Genomic DNA, 21,362 nt, shown 5'->3' with positions numbered 1-21,362 from the left:
ACGCGCCGCCGCCGCCGCCGCCGCGCCCCCGGCCGTTGGGGGCGGCCGTTGGGGGCGGGCGCCCCGCCCCGCCCCGCGGCGCGCGGCCCCTCCCCCGCCGCCAACGGCCGCGGCGCGCGCCCCCTCCTCCCGGCGGCGGCGGCGGCGGCGGGGATATCCCCGGCCCCTCCCCGGCGGCCGCGGCGGCCCAATGGAGGCGGGGATGCTGTGCGGGCTGCGGGCGGGCTGGGGGCGCCGCCGAGCCGCGGACGCCGCCGCCGGCCCGGGGCCGCGCGCACTCGGCGGCGAGCCGCAGGCAGAGGCGGCGGGCGGCGGCGCCGGGGCCGGGACTCTGGCAGGCGGCGGCGGCGGCTGGGATGAGCCGGGCGGGCGGCTGTGGGGGCAGATAGCGTCCCGCGGGGAGGCGGCCGAGTGGGGCGCGGAGCGGCGGCGGCGGCCGCCGGGCAGCGCCATGGCGGCGCCGCGCGACCCGCTGAGCGGGTACCTGCAGCAGCCGCCGCTCTCCGACCCGGGCTCCAACAGCGAGCGCAGCACCGACTCGCCCGTGCCCGGCTCCGAGGAGGACTCGGCCGGCCCGCCGCGGGCCCCGCACAGCCCCGAGTGGGGCGAGGAGCGATTCCGGGTGGACAGGAAGAAACTGGAGGCCATGCTCCAAGGTGAGGGCGGGCGGCGGCGCCGGGAGCGGGATGTCGTGCCGCCCGGGGGGCTCCGACATGGCGGGACGCAGCCCGGGGGGGGGGGGGCGGGGGGCTCCCTGCCTCCTTCCCTGCGGGAGCGGGGGCTTCCCGGGGCTCTTCCTCCTCCGTGCCTCCCCCGAGCTTCGGGAGAGCTGATCGGGGTCGCTGAAACCTCCGCGTTTAGGTGTTTCGAAACTTCGCAGGGAGCAGCCGGGACAAGGGGCGAGGAGGGGGCGATGCTGGGTACAGCGGGCAGCTGGCAGGGTCTCCGCCAGCGGCTGTCCTGCCTTGGCCTCCCCCCTTCTGCTGTTCTCTCTCCTCTTCTTTCTTTCTTTCTTCCTTTTTTTTTTTTTTTTCCTCGAGACTACATGTTTTGTCCCGGCGTGTTTTGAATTATCTAACCCTCCATGGGAGTTACGTAGGCAGCGTTTTGGACAAAACGGTGCAGGAGCCGCAGCCGCCGCTTGTGTCCTCCAGGAGCGGCGCGCGGACGGGCGCCGGCCGAGGCGGCTTCTCCGCGGGCTGCTCCGTCCCGGCCGTCCCCGGCTCTTTAGAGGGCCCGTGCAAACGGCGATGGGGCATTGCCAAACCCCGGCGACGGCAGGACGCCGTCGGCCCCGCCGAGGAGGGCTGTGGCGTGTTTGAAGAGTGACCTCGCTGCGCTTGAGCCTGCGCCTTAGCTCCTTAGAGTCAGTTAAACGCGATAATTCGTGTTTTCGTGCAAATCCTCGAAACAAACTGACATATTTTGCTGCTGTTCGTCTGGCGCGTCACGTGGAAGTCGTTTAATTCCCTTAGTTGAAAACTGGCTCTCCTTCACCAGAATGCCTGCCCCTTCCGCAGGTGGGAAGGGTGCGGGAGCTCCCAGGGGGAAGAAGCGGGCGAGCTGGGTCCCCACTGAAAATCTGCGGTGTGACTGGATGACTACAACCATTGGAATTTTTTTAAATGAGATTCTTTCTCCTGGGGGTGGGTTAATCTTTAATCGGTTAATACTTTAGTACTAGCAGAAGAATCCCATTATGTAATGCAGTAAAGAATAAGGAATTCAGAAATATTATAAGAAGAAACAACTAATTATAAAGATGCACTCATCAAAGTGTCTCAAAATTAAAGCGCAGATGGATGTTGAAAAGATGAAGTATTTGTGTGTATGAAATGGTAGTGAAAAAGGTCAAAAGTTACGAAGAGCTGTAAGAAAACAGAATTTTTTTCTCTACCAGTGAAATAAATTTCCATTATCTCATCCCACAGGCCATCCTACTGCTTGAGGTAGTAAGCATGGGAGGGTGGTAAACAAAGCTTGTAAGCAGAATCCAAATAATGTATAGCTGGCTGGTGTCATCCAGAAGTAGTCTCCATCAAAATGTGTGACTTCCTGTTTGCTTGTCTGTTTTCAGAAGAGGTTTTTCTTTGTATATCTGTATAAGAGTATACTAAGAAGTTAATGTTTGATACAGAGTACACTAAGCAAGTGCGAGCAGAATGCTGCGTGAATTTTTGGTGATAGATTGTTTTATACCTGTTCCAGAACACACATGCTTTAGATGGTTTTTGTATTCATTATCCTTTTTGTGAAGAACAGCACATGCTGAACTCAGTAATAAGTGATTTTATGTGAAAAACTTAAACTTTCTGGTTGTTAGTAATTAAAAAAAACAGATTAATTAGGAAACATAAGAGACAAACATAGTAGTCCTTTCTGTCAGAAAACTCTGAACTGTTTGTTAAATAAATACTAACACTTCATTCACTTTCCTCTCAGTACTCAGACAAATTTTTATTATACCTCTTGACTTTCCTTTGTGATAACTTTTACTTTTATCTTTTTTTTTTTTTTTTTAATAGGAGAATACAAAAGCACAGAGTAAGTTGCCCAAGGGGTCACATACAGTATCTCAAAGTGAGACCTGTAAATAGTACCCCAAAACTCAGAGTCAGTTATGTTGCTGATTACAAGCCAAGGCTCTTTTCTTAACCTCTTCCCTCCTTCCCTCCTCCCCCTTGATGGCCAATTTTTGGAAGTATAAGCTTTAACTAGCTCCTAATAGGAAAGGGATAGTGGGGAAGAAGCGCTGTACCATCTTCAGAAAGTTGCTCTTACTTACACTAGACAAGTTGTAGGCCGTGTTCCCTGATGTTGGTGGTTCCACATCCTCCCCTGGGAAGGTCTTGGAACAGGTGGAAATACCATTGGGGTAGGGAAGTGCCTCTTTATTCTAAGTGGTGATGATCAGGTCTCTAATTTCCAGAAATAAGCAGGCAACATTTTGCCTTTTTTTTTTTAATCTGAGCTGGAGTAGATACAGCTTTGTAATCATATTAGATGCTTAAAGGTGGTTCTTTTGCTGCTTTTACCATCTCCTGGAGAATGTGTTTGTGCTTGTAAAACTTATTTTTTTTAAATGATGTAAAAACTCCCAGCCTCTTCGTTTCAAGTGTTCACCGTAACTTTCTTATGGGAAAGTGAGAATACAATATCTTTAATTCAGTTGTCTTTAAAGCCAAGTTTTAAACAGCATCTGTTGAAGAAACCTTTTCAAGAAATGTTCTCATTCTTGCTTGCAGAACCCTTATTTTTCTGTTAGTCAACATCTGTTGTTTGCTTTACTGATGATGAAATGTAAGAAGCAGTCAGAAGTTGAAGAAGCTTAGAGTTAGGTTTTATGCTTCTGTTACATATCATATTTTGTGATTGCTTTGAATCCTGTATACACTTCTGCCATAATTATTTTTCATCTTTTCTGCAGTTGATGTTTTGTGGATCCTTTCTTGAGGGACAGCGCTGATTTCGGCAAGACTCATCTGGTCACAGCAGGCTATTTGCATGGGTTTATGGGTGGAGTAGGGACTTGGGTACCTTAATTTAAGAAACAAAATTCACAAATTTTCTGTAAGTGCTGTAGCAAGAAATTACGGTGCTCTCTTTTCAAAAACGATCGATGTGGCTAGTTTATTTCCAATAGCTGCTGAAGCAGAAGCCAGATCTGTACTGAGGTATCAGAGCATATTGAACAAGCAGCACCCTCAAACCTATCATTCTTTTTTATCACATTGAAATAATTATTTTGATATTTTTATTCTTGGTGTTTGATTCTGACTAGCCTCAAGATAAGTCTATTAAATGAAAGATGGAGGGAGCTTGTCAAAGAGCTTTACTTCCTCTGTTTAAAATTCCAGAAAATGCAGATGTTCTAGTGAAAGCTTTAAACTGAAAAGTAAATTTTTGTGTAGTGTCAAACTATTTTGTATTATCATGTTATTGCTTGATCATAGATGACTGCAGTAATGTTCAGTAAACAAATCTCAGTGTTTATAGCGAGGTATGCAATTTCTGGTGCTGGATGTCTTTATTAGAGTTTATTGGTGAAGAGATCTCCTTAGAATAGAGAAATTGTTTTTTTCAGGAAACAAATAGGAATAAAATGGTTTGGCTGTTGTTCTTAGTAGTGACATATCATTAAAGACAATATTTCATAGTACCCATATTAATTATAGCTGCTGTGCTCTAAGTTGTAGTGAACACTCGGTTGATTTAATAGTAGGGAATGATTTACTTAGTGATTATTTGAGTGTCTGTTAATATAGCAGCTGAGTATTATTACAAAAATGAAAAACATTAAACTTACAAAAGCTATCCAAAAGGTATAATCTAAAAATTAATGCTGCAGCCATCAATAAACTTAGACAGGTTTGCCATACAGCTTAAAAAAAAAAAATTTCTTTTGCATGGTGTGTCTTAATCTCTTCAGTTTGCTACAGAGTGTTATGCCAGTATTTTTTTTTTCCTTCCTTCCTTTCTTTCTTTTTTAAACCACATTATCTTCTCATATGGGGACTGTCTTGGGTAACCTTTTAGCTTTGGGATCTGGTGACTTTTTACTATGTCTTGTTCTTGGGTCGTCTTGGTTTTTGTGAGTTAATTCACCAATTTTCTTGCTTGTTGATAAACACAAGAAGAAAAGCACTGAACAATGAACTTAGGAAAATTTGAAGAGTAATCAGCTCCACAAACAGTCTTTGTTGAGATCATACTCGGAAGAAGGTTGTGTTGATACAAAATGCGAGTCTTGGAAAACAGCAGTGTCCTGTGCTGATTTAGTACTGACTGTGATTTGTTCCTTCTCACATTAACTGAAGTAAATCAAAATTTATAGGAATCATGTCACATCTTAATGCAGATAATGTGACTGAATATAGACTTAATTTCTAAGAATAATAAAGGATCACTTATTGTTCAGGCAGCAAGGATTAAGAGTACTAAAATTCAAAATTAATACAAACTGTCAGTACAAGTAGCTCATTTCAGTACATTTGTATAGCTCTCCTTCCATCTGCTCTTAGACTTCAGTGAGTACTCCCTATTTTACTCCCTTGTTTTTGGAGCTCTTTGCCCTGTGGTGGGGAGTTTGAAAAGTCCAAGAAAAAATGCTCAACCATCATACTTTTTTGCCAAATCAAGTCCTAGCTGTTCTGGAGAGAAGTCAGATAAATACTTAAATATCTTTTTCTCTTTTGTAACACTTCATCTTAGTAAAAATTACATATTTACTGTAAAGCTATTTATTGAAAGTGAATTGTTGAAGATTCCTTTGCCCAAAGTTCACCTTGAGCCCATTGCTCAATGCAAAGACGGTATTTATGTAATGCCTAGCTCTGATGCCTGGATGATAACCAATTGCAGATCTGTTAGATGAAACTTTCTGCAATTAGGTAGGGAAAAAGGCTTCTAAGTGTGACAAGCAAATGTATAGCAGGGGGAAAAAATACTTTAAGAAACTGAGCATATCAAAGAGGTTGGGGATGCTCTAGGAAGGCTGCGCCTATGCTGTGACTTTCTTATAAACAGTAGTTTTATTAGAGGCAAGTCACTGAAGATGTGAATTAATAGATTTAGATAAAGTTAGCTGCTTAATAGGCAATCTTAAATAGAAACATCCTGACTCTGGTTTCTATGTGGAGATGGCAAGATGTATATTAATCATCAAAATGCAAAATTTATTTAAGCTGCTAAGCAGGAATTACTGCTTTCCTTCCAGATTTTTTGTTGTGATGGCCACAGAGGTCTGTACAATAAATGTAAAAGCTATAGTATGATTGTTTGAATGAATAGTGTACCTTGCTTGTAACTGAATTTACAGATAGTTAAGGCCATTGATTTATCCTTCTGTTTAAAATCCTCCATGTCACTGTTGGAGCTGTAAGAGGTGTGAACTACGTCTTTTCTTTGACCAGCTTCTTATTAAAATAACTCCTCAAACTCTTATTTTGATACGCTCTAAACACAGTTTCTTTTCTGAAAGGAAGAAAATGTTTTTTCTACTAAATTGTGACATTTCTGTTCTTTTTTATTGGCAATGTATCAGTGTAACCTGGACAAGGACATAGTTGTGGGATAACTGGAACCTTTTTAATAGCATTTACATTTGGTGTTTAACTTGCATGTAGCAGAAAAGAAGTTCTAGTTCTTTGTCAAGCTTTCAAATCCCCAAAGTGCTGAATAGCCTATTTCTACAAAAATAAATATATGAAATGAATTTGTGTGACTTGTAGTTCAAAAATGTTCTTGCATTCCATTGTTAACAATTGTAATAATACCACTTTCTCAAGTTTCAGTATTTTTTAAGTAGTACAACGGACTATCATGGTTTGGCATGAACTGCTAAGTTAAGTATTGCTGGCTTGCACATTCCTGTTGGTTATATTGTAATCTTTACCTCCATTGGAAAATATGTCCTATTTTGAGTACTTATTTCAGGCTCTTGGCTTTATGCCTGTCTAACAATGAAACATGCTCGTTTTCTTCAATTTCAGAGCTTTGTCTTGAAGAACTAATATAAGTTTTGCTTTTGTTTTTTTACAATAATGTCCTTTATTGAGAAGGCTTTGAGTAATTTTCATGTCCTTTGAACATAACGCATAGTACTGAATACATTCGAGTCGGACATCCGATAGCTTATTAATTCTGTGTACTTACTCTGGTTCAAGGACAGTGTATTTGATTTAAGAATTCCTTCTCTGAAACTTTACTAGTCAATCAGTGGTAGGTTTTGGAATGATTTTGAATTAAGCAACTGAAGCATTTCTTAAAACTAACAAAATGTTTCCAAAAGTCAGTATCTGTTCTCTTGTTTATGTTCAAACTTTCAGTTTATTGAGTTAAGATCAGTATGACTGTATTATGTGGGGTAATGTAACTCTTCATGTTTCAGTGACTTTTATAGCTGATTTACGTAAAGCATAAGATTTCTACAGTGATCTCCTGTTTACTGGAATAGAAATATAAATAAAAAAAATTGTTTCCTCTTAAAGGTTCGTTGATGTTGTGAGAGAATATGGTCTTGAAAGGTGGAAATAACAGAAATAGCTTTTTCAATTTTAAAGGTAATAAGTGTATTTGTAATATAAAAGGAGCCTCTGCCTTATCACAGATTTGAACCAAACAAAGCAAAATATGCAAGGAGCGACTCTCTCTATTAATGTGAGATAAGACCCCTTTGCCAGTTCACTGTGTATGTAGATCTATTGAAATAACTGTAATCCTCATAGAAAACCCAGAGAGTCATAACCTTCATGCTGTTATCTCTAGCTAATAGGAGTCTGAAGAATCAGGGTATTCAACAGGTTCTGTCAAATTTCTACATAATAGTGTAGTTCCTGGATACTAGGAAAACGCTCTTGATGTGTATGCAAGAAGAGGTGGGTGTTACCATTAGGGGGATTCAGTCATGTAGAGAATAGAGAGATAATGTCTGGAATGGGTAAATCATTTGCATAGCAGCATAGCTAGGTTTGATTTTTATGCTGGAAATCTGGTTCTGTGAATAGCGGTTGGTGGGCATGTAGCAATATTGGTCTTTCCTGGCCATTATCCTGGCTGTATAGTTCTAGTGTAACAGAAACCAGGGCATACAAATAAAGAAGGTGCACAAATAAGGAAGTGCCTACAGGACAGCATTATGGGGGAAGCTCTCATACCTTTTCTGGGTGAACGGTTGCTTCTCTGAAGTGCCTGTGCACTAAACAAGTAGGAGGAATGAGAGGTCTGCATGCAGTTGCAGGGCAGTGATCTCATTGGGATCATGGAGATGTGGTGGACTAGCTCCCACGACTGGAGTGCTACAATCGATGGATACGGACCCTTTAGGAAGGACAGGCCAGAAAGGCGAGGAAGAGGAGTTGCCCCTTAAGTGAAAGAGCAGTGGGAATGCGTGGCAAAGGCACTTGAGAGCCTATGGGTCAGGATTAGCAGGCAGTTTATTCAGATTATCTGCAATGTGGGTGATATTGTGGGTGTCTGCTACAGATTGCCTGATGAGGAAGAAGTAGATGTGGTCATCTTCAGACAATTGGAAGAAGCCTCATATTTGCAGGCTCTGGTCTTCATGGAGGAGTTTAACCACCCCTTATTTAAGTTGCCTTTGCATTTTTAAGCTGCAGTTTTCTTGAACAGTTAGAAAATCACTGAATATTTTTGTATTTTTATTCTTCTTCTATTTGTTTAATGTGCTTACTGCTGTTCTTCAGACACTTACATTTTACAACTTGTGACAGTGGTTCCTAAATTTAGACTAATCATCAGTGATTCTTGCAAGTCAATGTTTGCCATTTTATAGTGTTACAAAAATTTGTTTTGTTGATGTGTGACAGTTTGGCAGATCAGTTGCTGCCTGCTGGCCTCGTTGGCCCCTGCTTGGGAAATGTCATTTCATGATGAGCAGCCAAGATCAAAATTTTGGGATGGCTGGCCTCTTCTTCCTTATATTCCTTTTTTATTTTTGCTGCTTATATCATCTCTGGTGCTGAGGCTGTCTCCTGTCTTATTTCCTTATTTGTTGTCAATATATAAACATTTAAGGAAATATTTAGGTAGTCCGCCTTAGATATTGGTGTGGCCAGAGCTTTAAATGAGCAATGCTGAGAACAACTGAAAATCCCCAGCAAATTCGTTAGCTTGCACAGACCTGAATGACGTAGTTCCTTGTTTGGTACTGTCTGATGACGTCTTGTGACCTCTCTCCTGCTGTGTGGCTAGACATGCTGTGCGTGCACAAGATGATATATAAATATGTAGTGTAAACCTGTATTGTTGAAGGACTGGACCTCCACTGCTGTGGCAGCAGGCGGTGGCTGCTGCAGGAGCCATTGGCTGTCCCCTGTGGGCACTGTCGAGTCGTTCCCTGTCCCGTGCAAGGAGCGCGTAGGTGATACACCACGGGCCGCAGAGTCCCTCACAAGACTGCGGCCGGACACAAGAGGAGGGGGCCCCTGGGAAGGAGGTTGGGAGGCCGGCAGCCCAGGTGGCCACGTTGGGTCACCACCAGGCTGTGGGAATGCATTGGGCACTGTGGCTCTGCTCCCTTAAAGTGACTCGTAGAGCAAGCCTACAACAGGGCTTTAATTGACTCAGGGTAGCTTTGTGTTTTGTAATTGCCTAAACGTAGATTGAGGCATCGGAGTTCACTTACACAAATGGGATAAACTAATTAGAGGTTCACTGGCCAAGCCGTGGGAGTTGATTGCATGTTGGAATGGTCTCACTGTTTAAAGTGCTGTAGCTTATGGATTTCGTGCTGTGGTTCATACTGTGTCCTCCCAGTGAGCCTTAAGTTCTTACTGATGTCACATTAGCAGCTTAGGAAAAAAAGACTTCTTAATGCAGCTAAGATTAGGGCAAAGTTGCATTATCTGTATCACTTGGAATCCACTGTATAAACCACAGAAGCTTGTTGCTCAGCGTACCATTTTTGAAAGTCTCTTCCTAGATGCATCATGTGTGAGTGAGAACAAACGAGAGAACTGGTTAGTTCCTATGGGTTCGTTTCTTCAGGGGTGAAGTGTGGTGTTTTGTGGTTTTGTTTTGCTTTTTTCATAAATATATCACTTGTGATGAGAAAGGTAATACTACACTTTGTACTTAAAGGTATGGGATTTCCAGTCATTCTGACAGTCTCCAAAAAGGCCAGCTGCCAGCAGTTGCTCCTTTGAGTTTGATGACTTGAGATCAATAGTTTTAGAACTGCTGCAGAATAAGGCTACTTCTTTAGTTGTTAATTTTTGTTATGTTATCCAGGTTTTTATTCCCCAGATCCCTTTACAGATCTGTGGGGGGGGGGGGTTTCCTTTTTTTGGACCCATTTTATTAGGAGCTAAGGGATTTTGGAGCACATTGCAGTCACTTGAGGAGGTCGCTTGCCAGGGCGCATAGCAGAATCTGATCAGTTGAAGATTATTTTGAGGACTTAATTACCATGTGATAAATGATACCTGCATATGTAGTTATGTGTTTTAGCTGTTACTCCACATCTAGAGGTGCAAATGCAGCCTAATAGAAATATTACTGGGCTGGGAGCTGTATCCTCCACTGATCTGCCTTGAGACTTTGATGAAATTGCTTTCCCTTCCACAGTCTATTTTGACTGTTGAGCCTGCTCTCAGAGGTAGAAAGTCAGTCAGGGAAGTGCCAACTACAAAGTGGCCTTGAATGCCATGTCCCAGTGTAAGTTGGATAATTACCTATTGTGTATGTGTTGCTACAAACCTTGTGAAAAATACTTATTATGTAGAAAACTTGATAAATCTGTATGGGAAAGTTTTCTCTCAAATGTTAATTTGAGAAAACAGTGACTCTCCATTCCTCTTATTTGGTTTTTTGCCTGTTGGGAACATGTGTAGATGCAAGTGAAGCATAAGCCTTCCATTTTCCATTTGCTAAACTTCTTTACAGGCCAGGCCTGAGAGGCCTCGTAGAGTCTCACTTCAATTTTCCACTAAAAGGATGTGATATGAATAAGGTCTGTAAGAATTGTTTCGAGGAAAAACAGGCAGTAATCATTGTGTTTATAACATTGTTTTGAGTCCTGCAGTATACAGATATTGAAGAATTTCTTCTTAGTACTATTGCTTTTATGAGTGCTTTTTTTCTCCACTGCTGCAAATAGGCTTTTCTGTTCCCCCTCCCCTCCTCCCTTAATGTTTTATTTAAGAAACTATGGGATAACCATTATAGAAGGTCTTTCAGTCATACTCTAAAACTTTTTGCTTGCAAGGATAAGTTAATTCTATTTATAACAGTTAGAATGCTACAGCATGTTTCTGTTCTAGATGCTGGAATATAATGCAGCTTTTGGAGGTGAATATGTTAAAAATAAATGCAATAAAAAATACCAAATGAGGAAAAATTAAAGTTCTTATTTCAGATCATTCAGGTGAAATAAGTATGTAATTTGGATAGGGTTAAAAAAAACAACAACAACAACAAACCAATGTTACCATTTCTGACTCCTTTGGTAGGAAGGATCTGTAAAAACTAGATCAGTTGCCCTTATTAGCAATGAGATGACAAGCAAACAAAACCAATATGCCACTTGTTACTTGAGGAACAGATCAGATCACAGGCCTTATCTGGTTAAACTTCATTCTTGGAAAGGTATTATCCTATATTTCCTTGTGAGGGAAACTTGAAACATTTTTATAATGCAGTTCAGCTAAATGGTTCATAACAGAGCAGCTCTGGAAATCAGCAGTACATCTCTCCTGAAAGAAACAGTGTTATTTGATAATTGGACTTAGAAGGATAAATAATACTAGTGATTTATTGTAGTTTAAAAAAAAATCACATGTATACATGTAATTCATTTTGAAGGGACTGAAAGAAATTTTTTTTGATGTAATATATACATATGCACACAAAAAACCCCTGTTCTTCCATCTATTTGTACTCTTAGTATTTTTCTGTATAAAGTTTTAAGACTTAAGTGTATCAGTATTCTAAAGTTTCATGGTGAGGTTATCAGATATTCAAAAGTTTTAAATGTATTTTTACTACCTTTCCTTTTTGGTTATAAAAGAAACTTTATTTTGCTCTATTCTAACAGGTGATGATACTCTTATCCATTATAAGCAAAGTCTGTTTTTTTGGAATCTGTACGGCCATTCTGGATTAGTAGTTTAAACTAACCTTTAAATTTGCTTTTTCCCCGTTGCCAATAACTTTGTGTGAATGGAGGGCTTTGATTATATCTATTTTTATTGGCTCCGTTCTGTTTAGAGTGTGCCTGCAATAAATTTATGGCAGTTAAATATATGAGACTGGTAACTTAAGACTAAGCATCCTGAGAAATGTTAAAAATGAAACCCTTAATTCCAAAATAAATATTAGGTCAATTAAGCGGTGCATTGAAGCATTTTTATGTTATGCAAAGCTTTAGCAGGTTGAGATGTATTTTGAAGATATACCCCCTGACCGTTATGGTAAGATAATTGAATTGCTTGAGGGAATATAAACTGAGATTCTGTGAACTGTTTGCAATATAATTCAACCACAAGCTTCGTTATAAGGTAGTTCTTGTACAGAATGTTACACTGTACTACAAAAACCGTGATGAGTGAAAAGTTAATCGCTTAATGAAAATCTTTGTTTAAAACCAAATCTGTGTATTTGTACATGTAAGTAGCTTCATCCTCCATTCTGCTACCCTGAGCTACTGACAGCTGTGGTGATTTTTTTTTGGGGGGGGGGAGGGAGGGGGTAATGTAAGTGATTTCCCCCTCAATGTATAGTGCATCCATGGATGAGGAGTGCTATAGAATGGTGAAATATTAAATTGCATTGAGTGGCTTTTGTTTATATGCAGTTAGAGCTGTTAAAATAGCACTGCGTTTAAAGAGCCTGGCTATGGAATACACTTTAAAAATACTGTCTTATATAGTGGAAAAGAATCTCAGTGCTTTTTTTTTATTAAAACAAGTAAGTGCCATTTTTCTTTAGAAAATTTACTTCTGGAGCGTGCATAAAATAGGGGATAAGAAAGAATTGGTTTTTTAATCAATTCCGTGTGCAGAAACAGTGAATAAATTGGATCAGATCTTTAGTACTGTATAAGCAGTTCTTTTTTGAAATATGAACATATCTTGCAGAATTTTCTTTTCTCCCTTTGTTTGGAAGACATTATTGTCATTAGAATCCAGAATACATGGATTCTCAATAAGTGTGAAACTTTTTAATGCACTAAACAACCGCACATATAAGGCTATTTTCTGGGTTGCTTAGCAACAATCAGGTTTTTATTTTAAATGGCCTTTGGTGACATCTTTAGATTATTCAGAGATTTGACAGAAAAAGTCATTTTACTGTTTGAAACATGAGGAATTGTTTAAGCCATGAAAAAAGTATGGTCCATTTATTGTAAAGTTCTGTTTATACTTAAACATTTACCAAACTTTATATTCTGTTGTCTTGTAAATGTTTGGGAGTACTGAGAGAAGAGTATCCTGTCAGATGTTAAGTGTAGTTTTAAGCGATTTACCACCCGAAAGATACAAACTTTGATACCAGATCAATTATCTTCCCTGAGTTAAGTAATTTTAAGCAGTGTTTCTCTAGCTGGAAGCAAGTTTTCTGTATTTATATATAGAACTGAATATTGATAGTGGAGTTTTGAATTGAGAATGTTTCAAATTGGCCCCCTCGAACTGGCTAAAGTTTAAAATGTAAATGGAAGAATGATTTTTTTTTTTTTAATGGAATATCAAATATACATGTATAAGGTCTTTTTCTTAATTGGGTAGGTCTCTGTTATTGCTACAGAGCTGAGTTTGGCACTGCCTTCTGGCTTAAACAGCCAGTAGAGAGTTTCTGAGGCAGGTTTTTAATACATGTTGAAGGGTTAAATGCTGTCAGCTTCCTGCTATGGCGTGCTCAACTTCGGATGCTTTTGGCCTTTACTCTTCCCTGTCTACTGTCTTTCTACACGTTACAAATCAGAGCAGTGTCTCTCCTCCAAAGAGAAGAGCAGCGTGCGAGGGTGGATGGCAGCACTGGGTAAGGCTTCGGAGAAGCGAGCGGCTGAGCTGAAGGAAAGGTTTTCCTAGCTGCCCGTGTGCGTTAGCCAGACCAGAGCCTCGCAAGAAGAGCACAAAGGCCAAGTTTTTGCAGATGGACAGGAAAGCTAGTAAAGTGAGAAATCTTGGGGCCAGAGAGGAGAACGGATACATGACTAAGATGCTTATAAAAGTCTGGTAGCTTTGGAAACATAAAGGAAAGATTTCCCGGTGGTGAGACAGCCAGACATGATATTCCTGAGAGGAGCTATTATCAGTACTTCTGTTCAAATTCTTTTCCTTCTTTCTGTTTGTATTGTTTTATGAGAGGAAAAGAGGAGAAACCGCTCGCCAGTTCCGTTATGCCTGCTTCCAGCAGTGTAATGAATCGAGATCAGTTGGAGTGCACTGCACTCACTTTTACAGCCGGTAGAGAGACGCGGTGCCGTTGCTACTGCGTGGGAGCTGCAGCAGGCCGAGGGAGGCACAAAGACCACTGAAGCTGCATCGGGCAGACGAATATCCAGCTTTCTTCCCTCCTCTCCTAATCTCCTCTTTAAGAGGAAATAGAGCTTTGGTAAACACTTGTAAACACATACGTATATATGTGTGTGTATAAAAATCTAGGCTTTGGTAAATACTTACCTACCTGTCTATCTAGGCTTGCTTTCTTTTCATGTTATGTATTGAGTAGAAAGATGTAGCTCATGCAGTTACTCCAGCTGATCAGACCTGCTTCACTGGGAGCAATGGTGAGGCAGCAGTAAAGCAAATTCAGATGCCTTAGTGCATAATGACTTCCTTAATAAAATTCAAGAATTAAGCTGGAGGACCACGCTATAGAGCTGTTGACTGTAGGTCAGCCGTTACTGGTTTGTATCATTCTGCTCTAAAGATGAAAGCAACAAACAAAATCAATGTTGTGATCTTCTAGATCGTTCTAGGGAATAAGATAATGGTTAACTTCTTTTGAGTATAGCTGAGCATTCACTTTTTATGTTGGAGTTGTGCAGTTTTATCAATCATCTCTCTGTGTTGCAGGTTATTTAAAAATAATGAGGAGAATATGCATGTTTTAAAGGTAGATCAGTTTTATGTGGTAATATCATGATGGTAATAGTAAACTTCTGAACAGAGCATTTTATATCCTGAGACACCTCAAAATCTTTATTATTTAATATTATCTTGTAATTTATTTATCCTTTCTTACATCCTTTTAATAACCAAAGGAATAGGAATGATGTATGATATAGGATCATTTAGAAAAGGAGTTTAACATCAACTAAAGTTTAAAACATTGTAGTCATTCCTAATTATAAAATAGAGAAGGCTTTCATTGTGGTCTTTTGTAACACTTAACTGATGTAATCAGGACAGAAGAGGATACGAAGAAGTTTGTTTAGGAGGAAGACATAATTTTAGGCATAATCTATAATTTTTTTAAAAAAAAGCTTGCTTAAAGAATCTAGTACTTTCTGCTGTAAATGGCAGCTTACTACCCCAGATGGACCACAGGCCCTTCTACCCCATAATTTAAAAAAGCCTATTCTGTGACTGTAGAAGGAACTGGCTAATTGCTGTGAAGTGGAGCTTGGCAGCTGACTAACGTATGCAGTGTGGATGATTAGGGATCAATGCTTGAGTTAGCTCCCTGATGCTATTTCTTTTGCAATGTAGGTAAAATTTTCTTTTCCGGAAGAACCGCTCCATTCTGTGGTTGAGTAGATATAGGCATGGTTAGAACTGATACGAAACTTTTCAGTGTGACGGCATAGTCAACACTGTTGACAAGTTTTGCATTTCTGTGAGTATATGGATTTAAGTTTCTTTTTCAACTGAAAAAGTAGACTTGAATGTGAAATCACTTTCCTAGTTTCTCAGTTAGCAGAGACTCAAACTTCCTGCAAATGAGTTGTAACTGCAGGAAGGCCCCAGTTACATAAAGCTAATAGTAGGAGACTTTGATGCTTATATGTAGGCCTGTATTTTTGCTATTGCTTTGGAGCAGGTGTAAGATGCTGCTGTTCTCTGAATTCAAAGTTGTTGTCACATTTCCCCCTCACCCCCAATAATATTCATTGTCAGCCCCAGGCAGCTGTACACTCCTTGTTCTAACTGCACACTTGCATTTTGAGGAGGATTTTTATGCACTGAAAATACTTGTGTTTTCTCATGTCCATTGCATCTGTACCATGAAAGTGGGAATACTGTCAACCCTGAGAGCTGAGCACCTGCTCTTCTGTTAGAGGTCGCTCTGCTTTGACTTGTCCGTACTCTTTCTCAAAGCCTTTGTGATTTAAGACTGCTTAAAGCATGCTGCTTTTAGTTTTCAGGAGGTAGTTTTTATGCAAAGAATATTTCATGCTTAAAAGTGGAAGTTTTTAGTATGATACACTTACAAGAAAGTTATACAAGTATAACTTAGAGTAATTAATCTTCTTTGTCTTCTAGTGCAGTCTTCTGCAGCCTTAAGATACTGTTTATTCTGCTTAAAAACTTACCAAACATGAACTTTCTGAAATGTTTGGAGAAACTAGAGCAGCAACTCCTGACTCTCTGCTCAGTTTTCCCTTTCTGCTTAGTTTTAAAGCTAATCTATTTTAACTGCACAAAGAATACTTTTTTTTTTTCCTGTTAGCTGTTTGCATTGCAAGAAGCTATAGTTCATTGTGGAACATCTTGAAGTCTATATTATTGTAGCAGAAGAGGAATGTTAGGAATCTTTTGTAATAGTTTATATTTTGCTGCAGTGCTTTGTGTATCCTTAGTTTGGATGGCTACGAGCAAAGACTGTAATCACTTGTTTAATTTTTAGTTCCTTAGTGTTTTCTGATCAAAAAGCCTCGATGTTCTGTCCTTCCCTTCCTGTCTTAGAGGGGGGAAAAAAATCTGTAGTGTTGGCAATTTTAGCTAAGATAAGTATTCTTAAATTTCACTTTTTCAGCTGGTGACACAGCCATGGTTTTTCGTTTTTGCTCTTGGATCATTTGGCAGCATTATTCAGCATTATTCCAGGCTTTGCCTAATTCATACGAATCTGTGAGAATACTGATGTGATGTTCTCTGGCTCATGCTATCTGTCCTGAGCCACTGTGTGTGGATAAGAAGGGTGAAATAGAGGGGAAGGGTTCAATATATTAAGGAGAACATATTTATAATTTGAGAGAGGGTGGCAGGTGAAGTTCTTAAATCATAAGAGGAAGAAGCATTAGAGGGTAAAGTCAATGTGCAGCAGTTTGCAGAAGTGTAAACCTACCTCAGCTTGTGACAGATTTCTTTGTGAGGACTTGATAAAAGCCAGAGGAAGTAATGGATGACTTCAAAATTTCAGATTCCTCTGTGGTTGTGAATTTGCCTGTATGGATTGCAGTTTGGTGTTAAAAGCTGATGTAGTTTAAAATAGTCATCAGAAAGAGAGAAGTGAGTTATAGTGTGTTTGTCTTTTAGCTAAGCTATATGCTTTTTAATGGGGGTTTTATATTCCTGCTTTACATTATTTATCACTTTCTTGTATATTCTCTTAGTACAGACTTTGGCAGATGAGAACATAAAACAAACCCGTTCAGTATTTGTTACTTTGATCTGATTAAGGACTGGGGAAAGGCTTTGTTGCTGCATTTTCTGCTAACTACTAACCAGTGCTTCGGAGAGACAGTAACCAAATCCAAGCAAATAAGCAGTGTGACTAATTCCTACTCCAGTTTTGTTTTTGTTTTGTTTTCAGCTGAAATATAAAACTGAGTTCCTTCTGGCTCACAAGTGACAAAGATTCCATTGTATTTTTACTCTCTAGCAAAAGTGATTCCTCTAGATATGGCTCACCCTTACTTAAGTTGGACATTAAAAGGCTATCTTTTTTGGCTGAAGATATTATTGATGACCATTGCAAGCATATAGTTATTTGTCACTGATGGGTGACTTGTTTCCTTCAGATAAGCCTGAACCAGTGCATGCTTATGTCTGGGAATGCTGATTTTGAGCTACTTCACACTGCTCTTAGGTAAACTATTTTTCTGCGAGTAGATTTGCAATTGAAAGGCCCTTGCCTGTTTAAAAACAAGAAGTGTTCCTGAATTAAAAATGGAGTATTCATATAATCTTCTTGTTTTCCCACATTTAAACTACAGTTATGCTTATTTTAATTAATAACTTATATGTATTTCACATTGTATAAATCAAATACAATTAGGAACTTGTTAGGCATAAATATCACTCTATTAAATAAAAGAGCACTAAAGAGCACTTTTTTTTCCCTCTCATATTATGCATCTTTGTTACTAGTTAGAATTACTTTCAAGAACAATCTCTTAAAAAGTGTTCTTCAACTGTTTGTTTGCTGTGCTTCTTTTATAAGGACTTTTGAATAATATGGCTCCTTTTGCTAGGCTTACTTGTGATGCAAGTTCATGTTTTAGGCTAGCTATTTCTTGGTCTATTTTAAAGTAATTTATCAATACTTATGTATCTGTTTAATCAAAGCATGGTTTCCTGTAGATTAGTCTACTGGTTTCAAATGTTTTCTGTTATTGTAGCAATCTAATTTTTACAAGTTCTTCAAAAAGCTTATTGATGTTTTGTTTGTCCCACAGCTGGCCATGGCTGTGGTTTCATTTACTGTTAGGTCCTTAAAGTGACATTATTCTCCTTGATTATAAAATACACCTTAAAGGATGTGGCAGTGAATCTGCTCAGATTTGACATTTAAATATGGCTGTGAACATTAAGTTATTTTGGTTAATTATGACTCTTACAATGAATGCAAATTGGCAGGTAATGAATAAGGCAACAGACAAGGTTTTGAAAGTATTCTTGTTTGTATTTTTGTTTTGTTTGTTCCCCCTTCCCCGCGTTATTGGTTCACTGATGTTCCTTCCAAATTAGTGTAATTTCCATGCCACTTAGAGGAAAGCCAAGCATTTTGGCAAAAGCTTTATGCAGGCATGAAACACATCTATGAAACTGTGGTATTTTGCAAGAAGTACAACATGTTGATGTGTGACCTAAAGTATTGCACAATGTGTAGTACATAGCGCACAGAAGTTCAGTTATGTTTATAGGTGGTAACTTCATTCTGTGCTTTGTGATAAAGAATAATGATTTTTGTCTTTGTCACACTATTACTTAAAATCTCCAATTTCGAAGAGCTATTAACCTTATGAGGGTTTTTTACTAGGTATCTTACAGGCTGTCTTTGAGTATTTTTTGAGGAGTAAGATGGTATGCGATATGAATAAGGGGCGCTTAGCATGGTACTTGAGACTCACTAAGCTTTCTGCTTTAGTATTGAGCTTGCATATACATACAAAAGAAAATGTAAATATATACTTTAGTGTGTTGTTTATGGTGGTAAATATCATGTTAGGATGCTCTAAATGACATGAAGTCCCCAGTGTAGACAAGAACGGTGATGCTTATTGTCACTTCATTAACTGCAACACAACTGTGTGCTTTGCACTGATCAGCTGTCATTTATAAATGTGCATTGTGATGTATTAAAACTTTCTCATATACCTTAGGCCTTGATTAACTTTATTTCTCATGAATGCAAGTTACTTTATTACTGTGTAAATATTGAAAAAGGAGTTGATACTTGAAGTGAAACAGAAGAAACATACTCATCTGAACAATTTCTTAAAAGTATCTGAGTTGATTAATGTGGAGCAGAAATGATACAAATTATTCCTAACAGCATTACATTAAATCAGCTGAACTAACATCTTGCTACTTAATATTGTTTTTGTTTGCAAAAATGCAGTATTTCTTGAGTTAAATCTCCCACACAGGAACTGGAGGCAGAAGTAGGCCAAATATTAGTTCCTTACTCTTTATCGTTTGTTTTTCTAGATTTTGGCAGAAATCACACATTCTTTGTTTCAGTTTTTCATTTCCCCACACTTGACATTTTATATCCTTTAAGTTTGCAAGTCTCATTCCAGTTTATTTTGCATGAACTTAAAGGTTTTTGGTATTGTATCAGCTTTTCTAAGCAGGACTTTTTCCTGAATCTTAAAAATGGAAACGAGGAGCTTTGATTTCAGAAATACTTAAGGTTACTAGATAAACAAGTCACATAAGTCAGAATTAGAGTTGTCTAACCTCAAAACAATTCTTTTGTTTAGTTATGGTCATTAGTGAATTTAGCTTAAATATATTCCTTTAAGTTCGCATTTCCTGCTCTGTATCACAAGTTTGTGTAAATGGAGTTCTGTAGTACTTCTCTGCTTTATACGTTTCATGTAAACAACAGTTTTAGAAATAGCTTTATGTCCATAAAAATACAAAGTAGCTAGAGGAGGGGCTAGATACTAGTTGTCCAGATTCTATACTGTGGACTAATAAGAAAAAAAAGGCAAGCAGGGGCCTTACAATTTCAGTAATGTATTTCAGGCCCGTTTGTGTAGGCAACATCACTTCAGAACAGTTCTCTGTTTCCTGGCTATCCTGACTGTTTCTTAAACAGCTCACTTCATTTAGCAAACTTTGAATAAAAGATTCACTGATTCGCAAAGACTGGTTTCCAGATCTTGTTACACATATTCATAAGGGATGTTGATTTAGAATTAGTCTAATAACTATAGTTGTCTTGCTATATCCACTTTGGCTGCTTAAACCTGTGTATGCAGAATTAGAGGTTTGTTTCCTGAAAACTAAACAGCACAAACTAGATTTTTTCGCATCTTGCAAATATAACAGTTCCAAAGGTACTGCCAGGGCTTTACAGTCTCTCGGGAGCTTTCCTGCTACCATATGCCAGGACCTAGCATGTGGGGGAAAAATCAGGAAGGTTGTCTTGTTTAATAGATCTGACTTTGAAGATATACCAGGGGGAGGGGGAGCTTCATATGTCAATATATCTGCTATGTCTGCCATACATCATTCAGAAACCAAAGAAAACGGTATCAAACAAAACCAAAAGTTGACTTGAGTGTGTTTTGCATATTTGAATGTGCCCCAAAAATTTAAGTTTGGGATTTGATGGCTGAACTATAAAGTCTGTGATAATCTTTACTCCTGTAGCTTGTTGATATCTTGTATTTGTTCAAATATTGCCATGTATGAATCTGAATCTATTTTTTTGTCCTCTTGATCAGCCTAAATTTGGGAAGAATCACCATGGACATAACTAACAGCCTATGACAGTGCTCTAAGGTGAATGGAACAGTTAATACCTCTTAATATATTTTTTTCTTTTGGTTGACTAACTTACAGTCCTTTTCCAGGGACCCTTTATAGTATATGGATTAAGCTTGACTTCATAATACTAGTGCTATCCTGCATCCATGTGAGGTGCATCCCATTTCAAGGCAATCTAAGGAAGCTTGTGGATTTTATAGCACCTAGGACAGTCAAACTTTGAACTGTAAAGAATTCTCTAGAAAAATGTAATAGCATTGGTGGCTCTGCTGCTTGAATATGTGATCTGAAGTTCTGCCGCTTTTACTTCCACTCTTAAAGTCAGTTTGACAGGAACATTTACATTTACAGGAATCTTATGTAGTAAACTGACCACAGTGTGCAATTGGTAAAATTTATCCTCGTGTCCTGTGCAGAGAATAATATATTTCAATTTTTCAGGAGGTACTGATGAAAAGTGGACTAAAAACAGTTGGGAGAATGTAGTTATCATCCATCTGAAGTTCACAAGGATTTGCTAATATTCTGGAAATGTATCTTCTGGAAGAAGACCTGCTCAGAAAAACATGTCAGTAATAGTGAGGTATCTACCAGTGCTAGTGCAGAACTTCTGTGAAGCTGCGTCTTTCTGTCCATAAGGTGTTCTCCTGCTGTCACTTCAGAGCAAAATTTTTTTTTCTGGATATAGGCATATGCTATGTCTCAGTCCAGTACTTTTTATATGCATAG

General features: G+C 39.3%; 1 protein-coding gene across 2 annotated transcripts in view; it reads left to right on the top strand.

Moving 5' to 3' along the window:
- Positions 1 to 375: 375 nt before the first annotated feature.
- The window catches only part of BICC1 (BicC family RNA binding protein 1), a 115,575-nt gene continuing 94,588 nt past the window's right edge, over positions 376 to 21,362 (top strand). For both annotated transcript variants that reach the window (XM_067299793.1, XM_067299792.1), the window contains exon 1: positions 376 to 656. In XM_067299793.1, coding sequence (XP_067155894.1) covers positions 452 to 656 — 205 coding nt within the window. In that variant the 5' untranslated portion in view covers positions 376 to 451. The remainder of the gene's footprint in view (positions 657 to 21,362) is intronic.

The sequence above is a fragment of the Apteryx mantelli genome, chromosome 7, assembly GCF_036417845.1.
Source record: "Apteryx mantelli isolate bAptMan1 chromosome 7, bAptMan1.hap1, whole genome shotgun sequence".
Classification (NCBI taxonomy): Eukaryota; Metazoa; Chordata; class Aves; order Apterygiformes; family Apterygidae; genus Apteryx; species Apteryx mantelli.
This window is presented reverse-complemented; position numbering and strand designations above follow the sequence as displayed.